This window comes from Carettochelys insculpta, chromosome 10 (genome assembly GCF_033958435.1).
Source record: "Carettochelys insculpta isolate YL-2023 chromosome 10, ASM3395843v1, whole genome shotgun sequence".
Classification (NCBI taxonomy): Eukaryota; Metazoa; Chordata; order Testudines; family Carettochelyidae; genus Carettochelys; species Carettochelys insculpta.
Window position 1 is genome coordinate 46,063,924 of NC_134146.1, and position 18,406 is coordinate 46,082,329.

An 18,406-nucleotide genomic window follows, 5' to 3' on the forward strand; every position below is an offset into this window, starting at 1 on the left:
CCTGGACCCTCGGCTGCTCATCCAGCCAGTGGAGAGGATTCAGGGAAAGAGAAAACCCCGTCTTGGTGTGGGCAGCCTGACTCTGTTGAGGCCTGAAGTGCCCGGGACACCTTATTTAGGGGCCCGAGAGGAGTGGGCTAGACGGGGGAGAGAACCGGGAATCTGTCTCAAATTGTGGGCACTGGGTCTGGGAACATCTGGCCTCTCATCGTGGGCGCCTCCAGCCTTTGCACATGCTCCTGCTGGTCGAAGGCTAGAGGGGGACTGAGCAGCGGGGCCCAATTCGCCCCAGTCCTAGCGTCCTGGGCATGGCTGGGCCGGGGCGGGGCTGGGCAGGTCTAGGTTTATGGAGGAGGAGGTTCCAGCTGGCGAGTTCTGAGCCCAGGCAGGCTGATTCCTTGCTTTGTGGTAATGCTGTTTATCATCCTTGGCAGGAGCAAAGTCCGGGAGGGTGGGAAATACAGGACCAGGCGAGGAGGACACCTCAAGCCCAGATGTGCCCGGAGGGCGAAGTGCAAGATCGTTAGCAAGCTGATGCCTCCCCAGCTGGGATCCCTCACCCAATGAGCCGGCCTAGGCGCACTTCAGGCGAGCCCAGACGCCTGTTCGGACACACTCCAAAAGCGCCCGCATGGCTGCCTTGCCAGCCCCTGGGGGTTAGTCAAGCGGGCCCCTTCCCTCGGGCTGGACCCCCTCCCGCTGGGGTCTCAGTGGGACTGGTAGCGACGTTGCTGCTCTCATTGGGACTGGTTCCTCCCCCGGGGCCTGTCTGGCTCTGCTGGCCCAAGTCCTGCTGTCCCACAGCTTATCGGGAGTGTTCTGGGATAGCTTCACCCTCCCTCTGAGATCCCGGCCCTTGCCGGGCTGGGTGCCTGCTTCTTCACCTCCAGAGCCCCCTCCACAAGGCACAGCTCTCTGCCCCCTCCAGTTGCCAGGGCTGACGTCTCCACAGAGCATGAGCAGCCCCCAGTCACATCCGGGGGGTGTTGACTCTGGAGCCTAACAGGCACTCCAGTGCCAACACCTTTATTTATCTCTTTGCTCTGGGCTTGTGCAGTGGGGCTGGTGAGACACGCTCCCAGCGAGGGATCAGGCCATGCCTAGAAGAGCAACCCCTGTTCAGAGCTCAGCGGGTGGGAGGGGTAGCTTAGTGGCCCGAGCATTGGCTTGCTAAACTCAGGGGTGGGAGCTCAATCCCTGAGAGGGCCATCTGGGGCAAATAGATTTAAAAATAGGATGCTGGACTCAATGACCTCCCCAGGTCCTCTTGGAGATGTGTCTGTCCATAGGTCACAGAGTGAATCCCTGGGAGCTTGGACAGCCAGGAAGCAAAGTTGCCTGAAACAACAGTGAATGTTGAATCCCATCTGCACAGCTGGTGTTCAAAATGCAACAGTAACAGGCATTTGCCTGCCCAGCAGTTGTCATGGGTGTGCAGTGCTTGGTGCCTTGTGTGACTGTACTTTAGGTCATGGTGCAATGTCTATACTGTACCTGAGCCACACACATACACGATGCTCAGGTTGTCTCTGTAGTCTACACCGCACTGTAGCTACCTTGCACTTCCAAACAAAAGAGCACTGGGTTGGATGAGGGGGATCACTCCTCAAAACACTGCCACTCCAAGGGTACCAGGACAAAAGTCCTACTGTTATAACACCCCAAAGACCCACGCTATGGAAATGGGCACTGCAAAGTCAGTGATGTACAGCAGGAAGCACTGTCAAGCACCTTCCCTCAAGTAAGTCTCATCCGTGAATTTTCACTGGCTCAGCCATTGCTTATGAGAAGCAGTTTTACTTCCTGCATTTTTACATAAGGGAATTAACTACCGCTCCCCGGCAAGCAGACACACAAACCTCAGACGCACCCGCAAGTCAAGTAACCTAAGCCCCATCTCGCTAGGTCCAAAGGACTCACCACACAACTGGAGATTTTGCAATATTGTTTATTCCCACGACATGCTGCAAATGTGACCTGATGATTCACGCGCCATGTCTTATTTCCACCAAAGGCGAGAGGCTGGCTCTGAAATGAGGCGTTTTTGAGTACAGCAGGTCAGGCATTCATGCCTTTATGTTACATGACAAAAACCTCCCAGAATGGATCCAACCAGAGCTGGAAACCCTACCAGGAAGGCCAGTGAATGCTGGCTTTGGAGGTGGCTAGCGGTGGGGGCTCTGAACGGCCTGGGGGAGGGGAGGGGAAGGGAGGTGGCTGTGCTGTGCATGGGACAGTGAAGCGATGGCATGGCACAACTGCAGCAGGCTGCGTTGTGGAGAAGGAGCATCGGGAGAGGAGAGGAGGGGACAGAGCTGCAATCTCTTGGAGACCATCTTGTATTAAGTTGCGTGGGGGCCATATGCAGCATTGCAGAAAGGTTACCAGGCTCCTCCAGGAACCAACACCAGGGCGTGGGGTGATGAAGGCAAATTACGCAGGTAAGGAACACTGCAGCAAGGTGCCAGCCACCCCCAAGGAGGGTGGCACAGACTGGGTCAAACTGGCTTTTCCAGGGACCCGCATGCAGAGAAAGGGCTATGGGCTTGAAAAGGTTGAGTTTACACTAACTAAAGGCCTTCTTTCCTTGCAGCCAAGGGACAGGACTGGCTGGCTAAGGGGAGCCCACCCAGGGAAAGGTTGGACAGACCGAGGCTCGGTAGGATCCCGTTAAACGGCGGGTGACCACAGGAAACCTTCAGCCTGCATGTAGGAACTTTATACAACAGGGTGCTGGTGCTGTAATGCTCTGGGCTTCGGGCAGGTTGGGTAACCGGTGTACACGGGGGAGCACCTGAAGAACGGTTAACCCCAGCATAGTGCATAGGGTTGCAACCTAATTCCCTGCTCCGGAGGGAGAGAGACAGGTCTCCGCCCAGGAGAGGGGATGGCTGGAAGCCGTAGAGCTTAAGTAAGTGTTCTGGAGGAAACCCAGGGGAGGGCGTTGTGGCGAAGTGGGGGGTGGGAGGATTTTATTCCCCTGGTTGGGTTGCATGTGCTTCCTACTGTCCAGAAGCAACCAGAGGTATGTGCCTCAGTTTCCCTAAGCACAGTCTCAGTGCATCGCAGTGAGGGGAGTTCCGCTGTGATGACTTCTCACATGTACAATGGCCAGCCATGGCCTTTGTAAGCTAGGCAACCAGGTGACAGGACAGAGGAGGGAGGAAGGGCCTGGCTGGTTTGAACTGGAGCTGAGCCGTTGAGTAGGACTGTCTCGTCGGGCTGGAGACGGGGGAAGGAAGGCCAGGACCTGGCTTGGAGAGTTGAATTTGAGATTAAATTCCAATTCAGATGTCTCCCTTTGTAACACATCTGAACTGGGATTTAATCTCAAATTCAACAAGCAGTCCTGTGGCACCTTACAGACTAACAGGTATTTTGGAGCCTAAGCTTTTGTAGACAAAGACCTGCTTCGTCAGATGCATGAGTGGGGGGCGGGTTCAGAGGGGTATTTAAAGAGGGGGCTCCCAATAAAAGGAGGGCCAGAGCATCTAAAATTTGACACTTTGGGACTTGGTCTTAGTAGGGATCACAATTATCTCACGCATTACAAAGACAGCTTCCCCATCTTTGATATCGGTAGGGATCTCCAGCAAGTCACTGAACTTAACAGACACTTAGAGTAAGGAACTTTCCTCCCCTTCTCCCCGGCCCCAGCTGATTTCATCAGTTTTCATTTCTTTCATCCTTGTTTTTGTTTTCCACCTCTCTCTTACATACTGGTGCTGACTGTTCATTCTCAGCACTGTGTCCAGATCTGAAGACGTGGGTCTGCCCCATGAAAGCTCATCACCGAATAAATCATTTTGTTAGGCTTTAAAGCGCTACAGGACGGCTGGTTTGTTCCCTGCAAGGAAGTTCGAGCATGACCCCAGTCACGGTCCCACTGCATGAGCCAAGACACAGCCATCACAAATGGCTGCAGAGCAGCTCCAAAGCCACGAGGCCCTGGAGAACTGAGCTGCAGAGAATAAGGGGAAAGCACTGGACCCCCCCGTCCCTAGACCACCGCAGCGCCAACATACCCCACTCTGTCGGTGCAGGGAGGAGGCGACTTGGCAGAACAACCAGTGTCCAGCTGTCTTAAGGCCTGGCGGGTGTTGAGGGGCCGGACCTGTCACATCTGGCGGGCTGGGCACACAGGAAAAGGCCACCATCCTTGTGCCAGCAGCTCCCCTCTGTGGCTTGCTGCAAAGCTCCCTAACCTGGGCTGGCTTGCTGAGGAGCAGCACACACAGGTCCTTGTTCTGCGAAGGGTCACTGCCCACCAGCCGGCTTGCCCCATTCCAGGGATTATCCCGCCCGCACGCTGCGCCTGGCATGTGACTCGCAGCTCCCCACGAAAACAGCCCTGGGCTCCTTCCCGCCTGTCTCAGCCGGGGCAGGCCACATCAGAGCAGGCAGCGCACACCCAGCCCGGGCGGGGGGGAGGCGGTCTGGGGGGGAGGCTGGCAGGGCACCCAGGAAAGGACTCTAGCTTCACACCAGCAGCCCCCACTCCGCTCCCGCCTGCTGGCAAAGCTCCCAGTGGGGCTCCCGGCTGCCCCACCGAGAAGCAAGGTGACGTGACCTGACCCCGTGGCTGGGTGGCACAGCTGGCGTTTGCACCTGGGCATCTCCGGCCACCGCCCCTCCCTGCGCCCGCTCCCAGCCCCTTCTGTCCGCAGCATCCAGGGGGGAGAGGCGGGAAGGAGCCTCAGCGGGGCTGGGGCCGGAGCCAGGGCCAGCAGGGCAGCTGGGGACCTGGGCTCGGGTCACACCCGTGCAGGTTGCCAATGACCCCCCCCAGGGGCGGGGCCACCCTGGGGGCCCAGCAGCTCTGCCCCTCCCCCCGGGCCAGGCCCAGGAGCGGCTCAGCCGGGTCAGAGCTGCCGGTGACCCCCAGGGGGCGGCGCGGTGCCATCCCTGGGGACCCGGCGGCTCTGCCCCTCCCCCGGGCCGGGCCAAGGCCGAGCTGCGTGGCTCAGCCGGGCCGGGGCTGCCGGGCGCCCCCAGCCCCGCCCAGCCCCCGAGGGCACGTGGCACAGGGGCAGCCCCAGCCCAGGCTGTCCCCGCCCCCGCCCCCGGCCGGAGGCGGAGCGAGCGGGCCGGGCGGGGAGAGCGCGGGGCTCGGGCCGGAGCTGCCGGCTGCAGCCGGGGCGGCGGACGGGGCGGGAGCCGCGATGGCCGCGGAGGGGATGGAGCCGCGGGCGCTGCAGTACGAGCAGACGCTGGTGAGTGCAGCCGAGCGCCGCCGGCCAACTTCTCCCCCCGCCGGGCCGGGGCCAAGCGGGGCGCTGCGGGTTCCCTCCGTGGCACCAGCCGGCCCCGGGCTCGGGGGCTCTGCCCCGGCGGGGGGCTCAGACCCGCTGCCCCGCTGCGCTCTCCGCAGCGCTGAGTCCTGCTACCCGAGTGTGAGTGTGTGTGTGTGTGTGTGTGTGTGTGTGTGTTGGACTCTGAGTGTTTCTCTGTGCCTGTGTGTTGGACTCCGTGAGTGTGTCTGAGTGCGTGTGTGTCTCTCTCTCTGAGTGTGTTACTCTGTGAGTGTGTTACTCTGTGAGTGAGTCTGAGTGTGTGTTGGACTCTGAGTGTGTCTCTGTGAGTGAGTCTGAGTGTGTGTTGGACTCTGTGAGTGTGTCTCTGAGTGTGAGTGTGTGTTGGACTCTGTGTGTGTGTGGGTGTGTTTGTGCAGTCCAGCCAGGCAGACTTAGCCCCGTGAATCTCTCTCTGAGCCTCTAAGCATCTCACTGTTGCACGGTGCTGAGTGTCCCTGGGTTCCTGGTGCCGCCTCTCTGGTCCTGCAGTTCCTGTCCCAGCGGTGCCTCTCTTCCGCCCCAGCCCCGCTCCATCCAGGGGTGGAACAGGCCAGCTCTGAGCGAGTCCCTGCAGCCTTCGTCTTGGGTCCTGGGAGCTCAGCTTCCCTAGGGTGACAAGTGCCTGATGTTACAGGGACAGGCTAGAGAGCTGGACACCAATCCCCCCTGCCCCCGATGTGTACCCTGGCTGTCTGCTCCCCTGCCTTCCACTAAACAGCCCAAGCGCTTTGCTCGAGGGTCTTGCGTGCTTGTCCTTCTGGGGGAGCATTTGCAGGGTTCTGGGTGGTAAGCGAGAGCCACCCACTGACCCTGCTGGGCCCTGGGCTGCTGTGTGGCAAGGGCGGGCCTTGGCGTGCCCAAAGGCCCGGGTGGACAGGAGCCTGCAGCTCTGGCGTAACCCTCCAGCCCTCCTGCCTGCAAAGCGAGCCCAGTCTGAAAGCACCCTGGGCATAACCAACGCCAGGCCGCCTGCCTGAGCCTGCCGGCAGCCCCTGTGCCCCTGCCGCTGGCCAGAGCCCTGCCAGCCTTCAGCCTTCCCAGCCCAGGTTTACTGCAGGTCAGAAGCCCCCTTTGTTTCATGCTGCAGCTGTTTGTCCCACCTCCGAGCTGGGGAGGGCACTTGAGATTTCAGCCGCCTACCAGCTGGAGGCAGATGGAGCCTGGGGCCTTTCAAGGATGGGGGAGAGGGAGGTTGCCCTCTGCCCTGTCCATTTTCCCTAGACACTGACTCTCCGTTTCCTCAATCCTTGGTACTGGTCTCTGGCTATTATGTGTTGTCCCATGGCTGGTGAATTCCCCCTCCCGGCCTGTAAGGAGGGGCTATAGGTGTTGTGGATGCCTGGATGGTGTCTGATGGGAGAGAGCAAGCTGGAAGCGGGGGTTTTCCTGTTGCTGACATGCCAGCTGGACCTTGCCGTTAGAGTGCCGGCAGCAGCGGGTGAGCCGGGCACAGGCTGCTGGGGTCAGAGTGCAGTGGGGCTGGCCCTGCTGTGTGAAATCTCCTTCCCAGCTTGTGGTGGTGGTGTTCTGGTGCAGGCTGGGCAGCTGGAGATCTTGAGGTTGCCTCCTGAAGGGCAGACCCTCTTGCAACAGGTGCCTGCATTGCTGAGCCCTGAATCCCCCCTGTGCTGTGGGGAGGGGGACATGGAGCCATTTATCTGCCCTGTGGGCTCTCCAGTCTGTGCCTTGCTAGGGGGAGGTGGCCTGTGGGGATTCCTACGAACGCTTGGGTGCTGTGCTTCTCTGGGCACTCCAGGCCAGGCTCTGGGGGGAGCTCGGAGGAGCCGTTGTGTTTTCTGGGGATAGATTGCCTCCCGGCACACCCGCACGTGGGGCAGGGGGCTCTTCCCAGGCCCCTGTCGTAGGAGCCTGGGCTTTCTGGGCAGCAGATACCAACACCCTGGGCAGTGCCTCCAGGGACCGTGCAGCCTGCAGCTGACTACGCTAAGACCCCATGCCAGGGTGAAGGGCGGGCTGGCTTCCGCCTGCTGGGATGTCTGCCTGTGAGCCGAAGCAGCAGGGACTGAGCTGCTGCAGGGAGAGGCTCAGCTGGGGCTGGGAGAGGCTCGGCTCCTCTGGCGATGGGCACCCACACGCAGCAAACCCAATGGGGGCTGGTGCCCAGCTGCCCACTGAGGGAAGCCTGGAGGCAGACCTAGCTCCCAGGCAGAAGGGCACTGCACGTCTCTGCTGCTGGGCCAGAGAGCAGGTTAGTGGAGGGGCACCCCAACAGCTCATCTTGTCCTGAGCTCCCTTCTGCCTGGGCTGCTCCCTAGTGTCCTCCCCCAGCTCGGGGCGAGGGAGGCTGGCGTGGGGCTGCATTTGGGAGGACAGAGGTGGGGGAGAACCGCAGACCCCCACTGCTGCGTGGGGAGGGGGTCAGTGTCTGTGCAGCAGCTGCGAAGCTGCCCTCTGTCTCGAAGGATCCCCAGGGTGGAACCCCCCATGATGGAGTGACAGCGACCGGTCCGTCTAAGTCAGTGCTGGGCAGCCTGCGGCCGTCGGGGTGCTACCTGCGGTCTGGACTAGCCTGTGTGTTTAGCGGCACCTGCATGTGGGATTCCCAGGTTGCGCTGGTTTCCGGCCGCGTGGTCCTTTTCCTCCCGGTGCAGCACGCACGCGAGGCGGGGGGCATGCGGCTCGTATGCAGCACCGACGGCGAGAGCCCGGCGCGCCCTTTGCAGCCCAGCACCGCACCTGCGAGTTCTAGGTGCACCAGGGCAGTGAGCAAAACCCTCCAGTCCCGGGAGACTCAGTTACAATGACCCTGCGGCCCCGAGAGACGGAGGAGGGCCACTCACGCGGCCCCTTTGCCAGCTGAGGTTGCCCAGCGCTGGTCTAAGAGCTCAGGTGCCCCCCCAGCACTTCCCCGCCTGGGCTGCAGTCACTTCTGCCTCCTTTCTGGCCCTGCCCCCGGGAGCCAGGCTGCTGGAGCAAGCCGGGTGCTTCGGGGATGGGCAGTGCCTATCGATGCCACGTGCCGTGAGCTACGCCGTGCCACCTTTCACGGGCGTGCGAAATGGTCCCTCCCCCCGTGTCCCAGGCTTCCCTTTTCCAGCCATCCCGGTCTCTGAAAGCCGGGTAACCTTAGGCCACCACATGCGCGCGCCCGGCGAAGGGGGGTCTGTGTCAGGTCCAGGGAGGGGCGCCGTGGCCGGCTTGTGCCAGTGGCTGGGGGGCTGATGGGTGCCTGACACCCACCCTCTGTTGCCAGCTCTGAGAGGTTTTCTGCCGGGTCTGGTGAGTGGAGCCACACCCTGGGCCGTGCAGGGGGAGCTGCTCCAGCCAGGCGTGACTGGTTTGAATGAACCGGTGAGCTGTGGGACTCGCCCTCCCAGATGTGTCTCAGCCCCACGGCTCCAGCCAGCAGCAGGAGGGCATCAGTGGAGCGTACCCGTCTACTCTCCTCCCCGCCCCGCCCCTTGCTGGGCCAGCCCCTACTCTGGGACGTCTCTGGTTCCAGCCCCTTGGGACTGTTTGGATCAGGTAGCCTCCCCCCACCCCCAGAACGGTGCCTGTGCCCCCCAGGGTCCTGTATGGGCTGCCCAGGGTGCAGGCAGGGCAGGACACTGCGTCCCGTCCCATGCCAGCTCTGCCCCCGCCCCCCCGTGGTGCCCTTCAAATCGCTAGTGTTCAAAGCGCTTCTCTAGAGAACGGTCTGTGCTCTGTGCCCCCCAATGCCCCCCCCCCGCCCTATGGCGAGATGAAGCCTCAGGCTCCCTTCTCAGGGTGGGGACAGACCCCTGCCCCACCAGCTGGGTGCTGCTCCTCTTTTCCCCCGGCCTCGGTCTCTTCTCCAGCTCCCATCTCTCTGGCTCCCGGGCCGTCGAGTGCCGGCTGCTGGCTCCCACGCTGCCCCACCCGGCGTGCAGCGAGTGGCGGGAGTGGCTGCAAGTTGCCAGCCTGCAAAGGGAAACAGTCACACCCAAGGTGTCGGCAGAGGAGCCCGGGCAGTGCTGGTGCCCGGAGGTGCGGCTGCGGGCTGGAGGGACGTTCCCCTCACCAGCCCCTCTCGTCCCGCAGCAGCAGATCAGGGCGATTGCAGCTGCCTGGTAATAAAAGCCGCGTGGCACAGGTTGCGGCTCCCCTTGCCGTTGTGCTTGGCTCCCTGGGCCCCGCCCCCCTTGAGCCTGTGGGCCCCGAGTCTGTGTGAGTTTGGGGCTGATCCTTTTCAGAGCCCCCAGAGGGCCAGGAGTGGGGTGGAGCCAAATCTTCAAGTCAAGGGGCTCAGATGTAGGACCAAGAGCCACTGTAAGGTGGTGGCCTGACGCCGAGGTGCTGAGCACTCCCAGATCCACCCCCAGAGCTCAACTCCCTTCAAGGTCTGGCTGCTGCTTGTGCCCAGCTCTGGGTCTGGCAGCCTGGCTGGGACCCCCAGAACTGTCTGCACTGGCTCCCTCCTGCAGGGCATCGGGTAGAGGAGGCGCCTGAGGCTTGTCTCCCATTCAGAAGGTGGCTCTGGGGCCCAGGTGGGCGTTGCGCCTCCCTGTGTGCCTGGCTGAGCTTGGGGCAGGGCCTGGGGCAGCTGAGAAGCCCCTAATCCCCAGATGCAGGTGGCGCGCAGGGTGCCCAGGATGTGGGGCCAGTGCAGGCTGGGTAGGGGCTGGGGACATCGGTACCACAGCGCAACATGCCAGTGTAACCATCAGGCCTGGGCACAGCTGCCAGAGTCCCTGGGCACCAGAAAGATCCCCCTGCCTCCCTCCACGCAGACTTACACTGGCCCACTCCAGGGAGGCAGAGCTCCCTCTTTTCCCCCCGAGTCTGCCCAGCCTGACACGCCGGCTGCAGAGCCCCCGAGCAGCCGTCCCTCTTCCTGGGCAGGCTCCAGGTCACCCCCACAGCCTCCTTCCTGCTGCCAGCCCGTGGAGGGGAGCCACAGGTGTGCAGGTCAGTGCAGATGCGTGTCCAGCCCTGGCCCTCCCCGGGCATGGCCCATGCCCCTGGAGAAGCCAAAGCAGCCTGAGGAATTTCCTCTCCTTTGCACTCAGCTGGGAGGGGGCCCTCAGGGGCCGTTCAACAACCCCCTGTGTTCTCCCCCAAGCCCGGAGAGCTGGGCATTTGGGCTGGCTCAGGGCATGCCCAGGAGGAGCAGCAGGGGGGCCCAACGCTGAGGGCCGGATGCTGTTGGAGTGAAAAGTCCGGGCTAGATGCTCCCCCTGCCTGCCCCAGCCCAGCCTGGAGCTGTGATTGTTCAGCTGCTTCTCTGCGGAGGCTGGGGACTGGCGGTGGTTTGTTTTCAAAAGGCCTTTGTTGAAGAGCAAGCCGGGGAAGGCGGCGACCTGGGGCCAAGCCCCACCGGGGAGCCCAAACAAAACGCCCGGCCATTGGAGCAGCGAGCAGGGCAGGCACGGCCAGAGCAGTACGGGGCTGCGGCTGGGCACTGCCAGGACCCCAGAGGGGAAGCCGCTGGCCTTGGGGGAAGGAAGCTCCCAGGGGATTGGGGCCCCTGGGGGGATGCGGTGAGCCAGAGCCCTGCCTGTCATTTGGGGGAGCCGGGGGGCCGGACATGGGGCTCTGCAGCCCCAGTTGTGTCAATATTTTCACTTGGGAAAAAGCAAACTCATGAAGGGCAAACAGGGCACAACCTGGAGGGTGTCGGCATCAGTGAGCGATGGGGGCTGGCTGCTGGGCAGTGCTGGCTATTTGCTGAGGGGCGCTGTGCCCCCGAGGCCTGCCCTGGGCCTAGCCCGCACGCCCAGCTGGGAGCGGGTTGGGATAGCTGAGCCGGGGTGCCCAGGGAGAGGCAGGCCAGAGCAGGGAGAGCCCGTGCAGAGGTGGGAGAGGGGAAGGACGAGCCCCAGGCCGCAGCATCTCCAGGACGTACCAGGGAGGCGGTGTCAGCACAGGGCTGGTAGGCTCAGGCATCCCAGTCCGGTGCCTCAACCACAGACCCACGCCCCCTCCCCAGTATTAAACATGAGCTGCCCCCCACCGGCCAAGCAATGCTCTGCACTAAGCCCCTGCAGGCACAACCCATAGCTCACGGCAGCTGAGGGGGGCTTGGCCCGTGGGGAAGGAGTCAGGGGAGGCTGGGAGCGGTGGGAGAGTGACTTGCCCAAGGTCACAGGGAGCCTGTGGCAGAGCCGGGAATCGACCCCAGCTCTCATGGGTCAGTGCCTGCCCTCCCCGGCCAGCTCTCGGTGAGTGCGTGCTCTCAGGAAAGGCCCATCCCACGTGTCGCTGAAACCTGCCCTGCAGGGCCCTGGGCGGTGAGGGACTCAGGTGGTTGCAAGAGGACATGACAGCAGGAGGACCCGGTGCTGCACTGTGGCTCTCGTTTAGCGCCCAGCAGGCGTCCACTGGGGTTCAGTGCTCCGCTCGGCCCCTCGGTCCCAGACAGCCAGTGCTGGAGAGGCAGCTAGAGCTGAGGGTGCCCAACGGTTTCCATTCCAAGCTCCTGCTGTGGCACCGGCTGGCGCTCCGCGGGCGGGTGGGCTGCGAAGTCGGAACAGCACCGGCTCAGCCAGCGGAAGGATCTGAAGGGGGCTCGGGTGGGCGCTGCCCCGGCTCCCGTCCTGCCCGCTGCTTCGTTTCCCCTCTGTGCAGTCTGGCAGCTGGCACGGCTGGAATTTGGCCGGGGCCCAGCGCTCCCCAAGGAGCGGGGTCTGTTCTGCCGGGGGACACTGGCCTTGACTGGACCCAGTCACGAGTGGTTGGCAATGCTCTGGGGTGGCTTTGCTGGGCACGTGTGTGCGGGGGTAGGGGGGTAGGATTCCTGGCACAGGCTGGCGGGGGCTGTTTGTTCTTCTCCCCTGATGCATTTCTTGTTTGACTTCCCCTTTAAACAAGAACAAAACCCCTGGGGCCATCCCCCGGCAGAGCTCTGGGCGTGCCCCGGTGCTGCTGGCCGGGACGGGCCCCGTTCCGGCAGTGGTGGGCGCACCCCACCTTGCCTGGCCTTGCAGTGCGGCTCTCAGTGACCCGGGGTGGCACTGCAGGCTCCTCTGGGTGGATTTCCCCGTGCCAGAGTGCAGCTGCCCCGAGCATTGGCATTCCCTGCCTGAGCCACCAGCTGGCCCCCCGTACCAAACCACATGTGCCAGGAGGGGGAGTGATGTGCCAGGAGAGACTGAGTGAACCAGGGTTTCCATGGGGTGGGGGGTTGCACAGGCAGGTGGCAGCAGCGCGGAGACTGCTCAAGGGGGATGTAAGCCAAGCAACGGGAAGCTGTAACAGCCTTTCTCTAAAGGACTTCTACAGCCCCCATCTCCTTTGCCAGGGCTCTGAGTCTTTAATGCGTTTGTCCCTGCCAGCATCATCAATCTGGTGGCCGGGAGTCCCACAGCTCAGCACAGCTGAGACAAGGCCATTTCCTTGTTGTGATAGGAGTGCAAAGTCCCAGGCCAAGATCTTGCCAAGGAAGCCGCCTCACCCCACCCAGCAGCCTCCTTGGGGAGAGACAGGCCTGGCTGGACAGAGCCACCCGCTCAGTCCAGCCGTTAGCCCCATGGGAGAGACGAGTGACTTGCCCAAAGTCACAGGGAGTCTGTGGCGGAGCAGGAAGTGGAACCCAGCTCTCCTGGGTCAGAGCCTGCCCTCCCCAGCCTTGCAGGGCCAGCTCTGGGGTGCATGTGCACTGTCAGGACGGACCCGTCGGCTGTGTCGCTGAAACCTGGCCTTCAGGTCCCTTTGGCAGCTGCTGCCGAGACCTGCTGAGCTCCAGGGCTGATCCCTGCTTGGGCCCCAGCGCCCCAAGGACTGGCCCTGTTCTCCCGTCTCTGCATCCTGTGCTCTGGGAAGTTCTGCCCCCTGCTGCCAGGCCAGTTGCCTCCTTGGCACCCTCCATGCCCGACTCTTCCTTCTCTCCCTGGCATCAGCGCGCGCTTCCCGCCTGCCCCCATGCAACACAGGCCTCTGCTCCCGGCACCCCTCCTTGCCTCGTCCCCATGCTGGCCAGCACCGGGGCAGCCTTCACTGCACCGTGGGCCAAGGCTGTGCTGGGACTAGAGTTGGACTCAGTTCAGTTCGCAGCCAGGTATTCCCCTAGCCTCCGTGCGCGCGCGCGTGTGTGTGTGTGTGTGTGTGTGTGTGCGCGCGCGCACGGTCAGGCGTGTGTGTCAGGACTCTGCCAACTCAGGCCAGGTCAGGACCCCCCAGTTAACACCAGAGGGAGCCCAGCAGGAGCCCTTTGGGCCTGGTCTTGTTCCCCATGGCTAGTGCCCGACCCTGACTCAGCTAGGCCAGCTGGGAGCCCTTGTCCCTGCTCAGAGCCCGAGTCCATCCCAGTGCGGGGCTGCACACCCCCTCACTGCTGCCTTGCCAGGGGCCTGCAAAGGTTCTGGTGCTTTTCAGGGGGGATCTGAGATGAGCCCAGTGGCTGGGTCCTCTGCGAGCTGGTGCTGGTGCGGCCGGGCTGCTGGCCCCTGCCTGCAGAGCTGCATTGGGGGCTGTTCTGCAGAGCCCAGTTCTGGCCTGGAGTCTGCACCGGGCCTGGAGGAGCAGCTGGGGCGAATCGAGCCAGCCCTTTGCAGGCGATGGGCTGGGCAGAGCCTGCTGGGGCCCGTCAGCCCTTAGCTGGTGGGACAGGAGAGCCCAGCCGGGTGGCCTGTCCAGGCTGAGCTGTGACATGCTGCCAGGGCTCGGTCAGACAGGGCCCTGTGCTGGGCTGGCTCAGGCGGGTCCCTCCAGCCTGGCCCTGGGACTGCAGGGGCTTGGCCTGGCCCTCACATGACTCCTGCGCTGAGGCTGCAGGGCTCTTGGCGACAGTGCCCTCTGGCCCCGTGGCTTTGCTTCCCACGCAGCTCCCATCGCTCCAGGCACGCGCTCTTGCAGCCCAGCTGCAGCGGAGGGTTGATGGACTATGATAGCACCTGCCTGCGGGGACGCTTGACAGGGCCAAGTTCAGACCCCGCAGCTGGCAGGCTTCGAACCTGCCCCAGGGCGAGTTGTTCCTTCCTGCCCCCGCCTCTGCTGAGTACTTCCTGGCTCCCCTGCTCGCTGGGTTGCTGCCCCGGCTGGACTCAGGGGCTCCCTTCGCTCAGGGCTCTAGGCAGCTGGTGGCTGGCTGTGGTTCTCCGCACCGGACCTGGGCGGTGCTGGAGCTCCTGGAGTGACCTAGCGGTGAAGGGCTCCCTCTCCAGGCCTGGTCCTGTCACGTCCCTTGAGCGGGGCAGGCACCAGCCGGCAATGGGGCGTCCCACTCAGTGTTACATCCCAGCCGCTCTGGTCAGGCCCAGGCAGCTGGGCCAGCTCCGCTCTGCACCGGGTGGGTGTGTAAGTCTGTAGCTCTGCAGACCCCACAGTGGGCCTGTGTCCCACTCAGCACCTGACCCCCATGGGGACCCCCTCTGGCTCTACTCCTTCTCCTGTCACTCAGCAGCTACCCCCCAGAGCCTGCAGGCTCCCTCCTGTCGCTGTACCTGTGCCCTGCCTCCCTCCCTCGCTGCTGGGCACCTGCCAGCAGCGCCTCCTGCCTGGGGGAGCTGGGCTCCCCTCTCTAAGGGAAGACACAAGTCTGAGTTTCCCCCTTGAGAGCCGTGGCAGTGTGAGAGATCCTCAGGGCCGGGGTGGAAAGGAGCAAGCAGCCAGGGGCCTGGCCCAGCAGGGGCAGGGCATTGGACCAGGCTGAGAACGGCTTGTTGCCGGTGCTGAGGGGCTGCCTGTCCCCTGGGCTGTGGAGAGGCCTCTTGTGTGCTGCTCTGGCTCCCTTCTGGGTATTCATGGCATTGTGAGGGCATGAGCCATGGTCCCCTCTTGTTTGGCATGGGCCACCTCCCTGACCTGGCAGGCTGGGGGCACCCCCTCCCCCCCGAGGCAGGGCGCTGGGCCGGGCAGCGTGCGGTCTGGTGCCAGCCCACTGGTTTCCTGGGCTGGTGCTGGGAGCCGCGTTGCACTGGGGGAACAATCGCTATTGATTGTGTGAAGCTTCCTTATCTGCCCGGCATTGTTCTGGCCAGGCCCAGCCCTCTGTCTGCATGTGGGTTCCCCCCAGCCCTGGGAAGGGAGAGGCTGAGGCCTGGAGGCTGTTTGCTTTGCAGTGTATAGACTAGCAGATATTTGGAGCATAAGCATTGGTGGGGAAAGGCCCACGCGTCAGCTGCGTCAGACGGGTCTTTGCCCATGAACGCTTATGCTCCAAAATAGCTGTTAGTCTCTAAGGTGCCCCGGGAACTCCTGCTGGTTTTGAAGATACAGACTAACCCGGCTACCCCTCTGATACTTTCCTAGCTGTGTTTCCCAATGGGAAGAGCACCGGGTTGGGAGTCAGGATGCCTGGGTTCCAAAGAGCCAGCCAGCTCCCCCACAGGCTCCTGGCCAGCCTCGGGTTCCCATCCATTCAGGAGGGTGGCAGTGCTAAGAGCCTGAAGGTGCCGGTGTGGGTGCTGTGCGGTCCGTCCCCATCCCTCGCCAGCGGTGCCGACAGCCGGCGTGGGCCTGGGGCAATGGGAGGGGCGCCCAGCTTCCCCCCCATCAGCAGACCTTCTTGCTGTGGTCTGATCTCTGGGCTCCCCTGACTCATGCACTAATAAGGGCTGGAGCGTGGGGGTGGGGAGAGCCCTGCTCCTGCACAGGGGGTGCCTGGGCTGGGCTGGGAGCTGCCGAGTGCCATGCCCCTGCCAGGCCCTGATTGGCAGCAGCACTGCCCAGCCTTACCTGGGCCAGCGCCAGGCCCCATGCTGGGCGTGGGGGTGTAAAGGTGTTACCTTTGCCCCACAACCGCAGAGCACCACGCCGGAGAGGGGAGGGACACCTACCTCAGGGCCGGGGAGGGGAGACGCATGCAGCCCAGTGCTGGGCAGCAGGGCAGTCCTGGGGCGGGGGGACAGGGGATGCGTTCCCGGTAAGCTGAGCGCTGGGGCGGCTGCCCAGGAGAGAGTCAGGTGCCACCCAGCTGATGAGCCGAGCGCCCGCGGCCTGGGCTACCGCTGGTGACACGCAGCTGCATGTGCCTGGGTGCACCTAGCCCGATTTATCCCGCCACGGGCGGAGAGCCTTAGAGGGAACGGGATGCAGCAGAGACTGACCTGCTTGCCACCTCTCCAACCCCGGTGTGGGGTGCTGGTGTGAGCGACCTCAGAGGGGTTGGGCTGGGCCCCATTCTCGGCTCTGGGACATTCTGGGAAGGGCCGAGCCAGGGGCTTCTCCCCACCAGCTGGTAGCTCCCCGGCTCTGCCTGTACTGGGGAGGTGAGGGGCTGCTCCCACCCTCTCCTGGGGCCTCTGTCCCGGGTCACCGAGCCCGGTGCAGGTGGGGGCCTCCAGCCGGATTCTCCGGTGTCTGCCCCGTGGCCGCCCGCCCGCACTGACCCCGTGCTCTCTTTGCCAGATGTACGGCCGCTACACGCAGGACCTGGGAGCCTTTGCCAAGGACGAGGCCGCCCGCATCCGGCTGCAGGAGGGGCACCGGAAAGCCTTCCTCAAGGAGCGCACCCGCGTGCCAGAGCTGCTGGAGTACAACCAGAGCCGCTGCGCCTGCTGCCACAGTAAGGAACCCCTGGGGCCGGGCTGCCCAATTATGTGCAGGTGGGGGCACCTGTGACCCCTGCTGCCGCCAGCCTCCAGCCCAGCGAGGTCACAGCCTCCCTGGTTCCTTGCACCCTCGTGTAAGGAGTCCTTCGCACACGAGTGTGCATGCTCAGGCCTACTGTATATACAACCGTGCTCTGGGGCACACCCGGGGCCCTCGTGCGTGCACGGGACCCTTGTGCACACACTTTTCCCCTACTACCTCTCTCTTCTTCCCATCTGTCTCCACCCCCTCCCTCTCTTTTCCTCCCATCTCATCTGGCTCATGCTGCGCCGTTGGCTCAGTGGCTGTGCTTGGGCTCACAGCCTCCAGCCGGGCACTGCGTGTTGAGCTCAGCCAGCCCCTTTCTTCTTTGTTTTCTCTCGCTCCCAGGCTCTGAGTCTCCTTCCAACTCCCCGTCCCTGCCCGCCCCGCAAGCCCAGAGCTCGGCTGTGACCCATAACAATAGGCTAAGCGCTCATGACCTCACCCCGTGCACCACGGGAATTTGGGCTGTGTCCTTGGTGCAGAGCGGGCAGCCGGGCTGAGCTGCCGGAGATAAAATTACTCACGCGTCGTCATTGGACACGCTTAAGCGAGGACAGTGACACCAGCCCAGCTGCGCGCCCACAGAAACACAGCCCTCCCAGAAATAACTGGCAGCTCCGCTCCGGCCCGCCTGTGCCCCCGCTGCGGGGGGGATGACTCCCCTGCCCCACCTGTGCTCACACTAGGGGGGCTCTTCCAGGGGTACATCAATTCGTCTAGACATTTGCCTAGTTTTACAACAGGCTACATAAAAAAAAAACCCTTAGCAAAGTCAGTACCATCTAAAAATCCATTCAGACAATGTCTTGTTCCGACTGCTTCATATGCCTGATGCTGAAACGTAAGCACAGTGTTTCTATCCCGCTTCGTGTATTTGATAATAAGATGGTAGGAAGCCAGCAGACAAGTTTTCAGGAGTTCTCTTCTGTGATGGTTTTGTAAGTGCGTCATTTTTCAGTGAGGTGTGACTTAGTGAGATGCAAAACAAATTTGATTCCTGCAAAGGGTGGAGGTATCTGGAAAGGTTGAATGGCACTAGTTTCAAGGCCTCCCATGACGTTAGGACCGTGTTTCTCGACCGGTGGCATGTGTACCCGTGGGTACGCGTGAGAAGCCTGGGGGTACTTGGGATGTTTTTTTGAAAAAGGGGCACGTTACGAAAAAGGTTGAGAAACACCCGGATAAGGCTCCAGAGCAGTCACACAGACCCCTTCCGTTCGCCCCCCTGGCCATCCAGAAACCACACAAGCCTCCAGTGCTCTCGCACCCCTGGCAGCACCATTCTTACGCAGATGAGAAATCAGAGCAGAGTCTTGGGATCCCAAAGGACCTGCCACAGTTTGGAGGTTATCCCCTGGGAAAATCATCCGCTGTGCTGCAGTGGGGGATACGTGTGTGTACGTGTGGGGCTCATACAGGGTGTGGGGCTCGGGCTGAGGGAAACCAAGGAGACCAGGTGACACCCCTCGGCTGCTGACAAAGGGGGAGGTGGAGCCGGAGGGGTTTGAATTGGAACTGGGAGTTGGGAAGCAGTTAGGCTGGGCTGGGAGAGAGAGAGACAAAGGAGGGGGCAGGGTCCCAGCTCTCTCCCCAGCACGGGTTGGACTGGCTGTCCC

General features: G+C 62.8%; 1 protein-coding gene across 1 annotated transcript in view; it reads left to right on the top strand.

The window, feature by feature from the left end:
- The first annotated feature begins 5,100 nt into the window (after positions 1 to 5,100).
- The window catches only part of CLCN2 (chloride voltage-gated channel 2), a 46,012-nt gene continuing 32,706 nt past the window's right edge, over positions 5,101 to 18,406 (top strand). Inside the window, exons 1-2 of the mRNA XM_075003653.1 lie at positions 5,101 to 5,213; positions 16,563 to 16,719. Of these exons, the coding sequence (XP_074859754.1) occupies positions 5,163 to 5,213; positions 16,563 to 16,719 (208 nt within the window). The 5' untranslated portion in view covers positions 5,101 to 5,162. The remainder of the gene's footprint in view (positions 5,214 to 16,562; positions 16,720 to 18,406) is intronic.